At 41.5% G+C, this 6,000-nt stretch overlaps 1 protein-coding gene across 1 annotated transcript in view; it reads left to right on the top strand.

Annotated features, from left to right (window-relative positions):
• The first annotated feature begins 1,426 nt into the window (after positions 1 to 1,426).
• GRM4 (glutamate metabotropic receptor 4) overlaps positions 1,427 to 6,000 on the top strand; it is a 351,034-nt gene continuing 346,460 nt past the window's right edge. Inside the window, exon 1 of the mRNA XM_044285678.1 lies at positions 1,427 to 1,912. Coding sequence (XP_044141613.1) covers positions 1,427 to 1,912 — 486 coding nt within the window. The remainder of the gene's footprint in view (positions 1,913 to 6,000) is intronic.

The raw sequence follows: 6,000 nt of genomic DNA, 5'->3' as shown, positions 1-6,000 counted from the left end.
AACCATCCATTCTTGTACTTAAGTGCACTTATTCTTAGTTTTATTTTGTTATATGTCCCAATATTTTGGGGGATACCCCAATTTAAAAATAAAAAAATAACACAAATCAGTGTTGGCTACCTATTCCTCCTTCACTGCCGCTTCTACTACACCGCCATGTCAACCTACACCGCCACATCCACCCATCCACCGCCTCCTCAACCTCCTACTCCTAGATCCAGATTGTTATTTTTAATTTTTCTGAATTTTATGTTAAGTCATTTGCCTATCCACATTTGTTTGCAGAACAGTTGTCATGCTCTTAAGCACATTTTGATGCCTTTTGCAGCTCTCTAGCCCTTTCCAGGGCTATTTTAGAACCATTTTAGTGCCCAAAAGTTTGGGTCCCCATTGACTTCAATGGGGTTTGGGGTCAAGTTCGGGTCCCGAACCCGAACTTTTTTTTCAAGTTCGGCCGACCCTGCCGAACCCGAACATCCAGGTGTCCGTTCAACTCTACTTACAACAAGTAGCGGACTGCAAATTACAGATGAAAGTCTAGTGGCCATGACTTTACAGCTTGAGTGGATGCAAGCATATTTTTGTACCTGAAGTGATTTAGAATTCTGCTATTTACATAATTCTGAATTAAATTAAGTGAAATTTTGTAACAGTACAGTCACTCTTTAAAGCTGTATTATTGTTCAGAGATGTTAGATAGAGTAGTACAGAAAACCTATGTATCTTTTTGAGTCGTATTAGGGTCAGTCTTTATGTGCAGGAGCCTGTAGAAGAATATGCAGACTGGTATTCGAGAAGAACATGGTGAAATATAATTCATATGCATGTTGTTAAAAAATAAAATATAATCATATTTATGCAATTATTATAAATTTATAATTGCAGTATTCATCTCTTTACATTGCAAGATGATTGATTATACAGGATGAGTCAAATGTATGCCACTTCATCGGCAGAACACTATGTGGTGACTTATCCTCCGTTACTAATGCTGGGTTGATTTTAGCTATGCTTTAACATAAAATTTCAATGTACTTTCATGTAATCATATAAAAAATTGAATTTAAGTCACTAAATTTCAGATATAAAAGGTAAAACTGGTAAAGAAGCAATTCATCATTAATATGAAACTTGCAAGTGAAAGCCCAACATGAAGGAACATAAAGATTTGCATAGAAATAACAATAAGGTATTTAAAATGTAGCTGATGTCAAGACTAGCTGATCTGTGGAATTATAGCTTTTTAAAATATCTATATTTTATATCCTTTCTTTCAGAATATCTGATGACTCATGATCAATAACTGGATGGCATTATGTCCTCGGCATCTTAAGTCATTAAACAAATCTCCGGACAATTTGACTGTGGAGTGGAATTTCAACAAGAAAGGACTTTTATTGGTCTGCCAAAAGCCTGTATTATGCATATGCCAAAGTTTACGGTAACAGTATGCACGTTGGTATTTCTTGGTTCATGGACTAGTTGGTCCAAACCAAAAGGTTCACCACATATAAATTCTGTGAGAATAGATGGTGACCTCATTTTGGGAGGTCTTTTCCCCGTCCATGGGAGGGGAAGTGATGGCAGAGCATGCGGAGAGCTCAAGAAAGAAAAAGGAATACATCGTTTAGAAGCAATGCTGTATGCTCTTGATCGTATCAATGCTGATCCTGACCTTTTGCCCAATATTACCTTAGGTGCAAGAATTCTGGATACCTGTTCTCGAGATACACATGCACTAGAGCAGTCTCTGAGCTTTGTCCAGCCACTTATAGACAAGGATAGGGCAGAAGTTCGTTGTCTAAGTGGTGGAAACCCTATCATTGCTCAACCTGAGAGGGTGGTTGGAGTCATTGGAGCATCTTCTAGCTCTGTCTCCATCATGGTGGCCAATATATTAAGACTTTTCAAGGTGAGTAAATTTTTTGATTTATGAATAATGAATAAGATCTTCTAGTTACAGATATAGAGGGAATTTATAATTTTCGGTGTGTTAGATATTTTTTTTAGACTGGTGTTGCATTGTGCACCTGCGCCAAATTTAGGAATATGGTGCTCGGTTTTAATAAATTTAGTGCAAATGTGATGTGGTTTTGCCACTGTCAGTGAAAATACACCAGAGAGTTGCCTGGCGTGGAGATGCAACTTTTTAAAAAGTCGCACATCATAGATGAGGCAAAAAAGTGTTTTAATCTGTTATCCCAAACAACTTTTGATTCCACTTTTAAAAGTGACAGAGCTCATCAAAAGTTGAAAAAATTCACCAAAAGTTAAAAAAACTGCACAAATGTCCATATGACATCACTTGCGACAATTTCATGCCACAGAACTGGTGTAGCAGATTTGATAAATGACCCCATATTGTTTTAGCTGATATACTGTACATCTAACATGAATAACATGCCATTTTATAATTGGAATTATGAGAAATCTTCATAAAGATTTACAAGTAACAACCTCATCAGTATGAGGCCTCATGCATATGACCAGGGGCGTAGCTATAGGGGGTGCAGAGGTAGCAGTCGCTACCGGGCCCAGGAGCCTGAGGGGGCCCAAAGACCCGTGTGCCACATAAGAAGACACACAACTCACTGAGGGAAGGGGGGCCCAAGCTGAACTCTTGCTCCAGGGCCCCTAAGCCGTTAGCTACGTCCCTGCATATGACCGTATGTATTTTTCGGTCTGCAAAAAACCGATCTGGAAAAAATACAAATGACATCCGTATGCATTCCTTATTTTGTGGAGCGGAACAGCTGGCCCATAATAGAACAGTCCTATCCTTGCCCGTAATGCGGGCAATAATAGGACATGTTCTATATTTTTGCAGAACGGAAATACAGAAACGGAGTGCACATGGAGTACCTTTTTTTTGCGGACCCATTGAAATGAATGGTTCCATATACTGTCCACAAAAAAAACTGAACGGACACGGAATGAAAATACGTTTATGTGTGTGAGGCCTTGTGTGTGAGGCCTTATACAAACTTACTGTGCAATAAGCAGTACGTCTACTTGAAATTATTTAAAGGAAAGCTCCAGGAGTAAAATGAGATAATGGTTTATGCATAGTTTCACACAAGTGCGTTTCCATCCAGATGCAATGCATATAGTGAACGCATAGCACCCAGACTAAATTATGACACATTTTAATAGGCCTGTGTACATGTGCATCGTTTTTCACAAATAATCTTTGCATTCAGGAAAAATTGCAGCTTGTTCTAGACTGTGCATTTTTTCAAACAACCCTGTCTCCATAGAAGTGAATAAGGCTTGCATGAAAAACAGAAGGCATCCAGATGTAATGTGTTTTTCACTGGTTGCTAGGAGATGTAGATTGTTATTCATTAGTGTTTGTTCACACGTGTGAAAATTGCATACAATCCGGACGGAAAATGCACACACTGGGGGACATTTACTAAGCATGTAGTGCCAGAATTATAGTGGAAAATGTGCCAAAAAGAATGACATTTTAATTTGTGCCAAATTTATCAACAGTTTTCTCCAGAATTTTCACCATAAAGAATGCATCACGTCAGAAATGAGTTCTAAATGTCAAAGTGGGTGGGGCTATCAAATTGTCATCCTATTATCTGCAGAAATGGCTCATATTGTTAGGGACAATCAGTGGCGTACATACAGGGGTCGCAGGGGTCGCACTTGCGACCGGGCCCGGCACTCCAGGGGCCCCGGCCACCTGTGGACCCGCCCTGCAGTAGTACTGTGCCTGTATAACCCGGGCGGCCGGCCGGGGCCCGCCCCCCAGTGTTGAGTTTCCCTGCTGCCAGCCCTACCCTCCCTTGAGTCTCCTCCCCCTAAGTCTCCTCCCCGGCCGCCTGTGGACCCGCCCTGCAGTAGTGCTGTGCCTGTATAACCCGGGTGGCCGGCCCGGGGCCCGCCCCCCCCCAGTGTTGTTTCCTTGCTACCAGCCCTACCCTCCCTTGAGTCTCCTCCCCCTGAGCAGTGGCTACCTACCATATAGGCAGACGGGGCCCGGAAGTGAAGGAGAGGCCCCGCCCCCTAATTGCTCCTATTTATCTTTCTAAAGCTAAAGGACCTTTGATGATGTCATCAGAGGTCCTGTAAGGGAACTGCACAGTGTAAAGTGTAGTTCCCAGGTTAGAACAGTGCATCTGCCAGGACCTGTGATGACATCATATTCAACATCACAGGTCCTGCAGAATCTAGCAAAGGAACTGCACCAAAGGTTTAAAAGGTATATCTGCCAGGACCTGTGATGACATCATCCCAGGTCCTTCAACCCCTAACAGCAAGTATTAGAAGTTCACAATCAGCTCTGCGTTAATTCATACAGACTGGACTGGAGTGGTAAGCGGAGGTCCTCCACTTTTCATCATTTACCCCCCCTCCATGCCCTGTTTTTACTCATTGCTCACTCATATATAATACTTCAGACAGTTAGGCTACTTTCACACCTGCATTCGATCGGATCCGTTCTGAACGGATCCGCTCCTATAATGCAGACGTTTGCATCCGTTCAGAACGGATCCGTCTGCATTATAACTTAGAAAATTTTTCTAAGTGTGAAAGCAGCCTGAGCGGATCCGATCAGACTTTACATTGAAAGTCAATGGGGGACGGATCCGCTTGAAGATTGAGCCATATGGTGTCATCTTCAAGCGGATCCGTCCCCATTGACTTACATTGTAAGTCGGAACGGATCCGCTCGCCTCCGCACAGCCAGGCAGACACCCGAACGCTGCAAGCAGCGTTCAGGTGTCCGCTCACTGAGCGGAGGCTGAGCGCTGGCAGACGGATGCATTCTCAGCGGATCCGCCTCCACTGAGAATGCATTAGGGCCAGACGGCTGCGTTCAGGGCCGCTCGTGAGTCCCTTCAAACGGAGCTCACGAGCGGACACCTGAACGCAGGTGTGAAAGTAGCCTTACAGTGACCACTACCTCATATACCTCACACACACAGTGACCATAATGTATAACTGACCACATATATCTGTAAACACTGCAGCTACAGTATTATACCTTCTATGTCTCACATCAATACACTGCTCTGTGTGTGTGTGTATATATATATATATATATATATATATATACACACACATACACACACACACTGCATATATTACACAGTATTATACATGCAATATGTACAGATATATAGTATATACCGCAGTGCACTGATATGTGAGGTACAAGGTATAATAGATGCTGTGTGTAGAGATATCAGTACACTGCTGTATATACTGTATATGTGAGGTACGAGGTATAATAGATGCAGTGTGTACAGATATATAGTATATACAGCAGTGTACTGATATGTGAGGTATGAGGTATAATAGATGCTGTGTGTACAGATATCAGTACACTGCTGTATATACTATATATGTGAGGTATGAGGTATAATAGATGCAGTGTGTACAGATATATAGTATATACAGCGCTGTACTGATATGTGAGGTACGAGGTGTCAATACACTGCTGTATTTACTATATACCTGTACACACTGCATCTATTATACCTCACATATTACACTACTGTATATACTGTATACACTGCATATTTTATACCCCGTACCTCACATATCAGTACACTGTGGTATATACTATATACCTGTACACACTGCATATATTATACCCTGTACCTCACATATCAGTACACTGCTGTATATACTATATATCTGTACACACTGCATCTATTATACCTCACATATTACACTACTGTATATACTGTATACACTGCATATTTTATACCCCGTACCTCACATATCAGTACACTGCTGTATATACTATATACCTGTACACACTGCATATATTATACCCTGTACCTCACATATCAGAACACTAGGGAATATACTATATACCTGTACACACTGCATATATTATACCGCGTTCCTCATATGACTGTACACCGCTGTATATAATATACATCTGTACACACTGCATCTATTATACCTCTTTTGTGTGCCAGGGCTGTTTTGTAATCCCAATCCGGCCCTGATGGCATAAATTATAAAACGCAGCAG

This window comes from Bufo gargarizans, chromosome 3, assembly GCF_014858855.1.
Source record: "Bufo gargarizans isolate SCDJY-AF-19 chromosome 3, ASM1485885v1, whole genome shotgun sequence".
NCBI classification, from domain to species: domain Eukaryota; kingdom Metazoa; phylum Chordata; class Amphibia; order Anura; family Bufonidae; genus Bufo; species Bufo gargarizans.
This window is presented reverse-complemented; position numbering and strand designations above follow the sequence as displayed.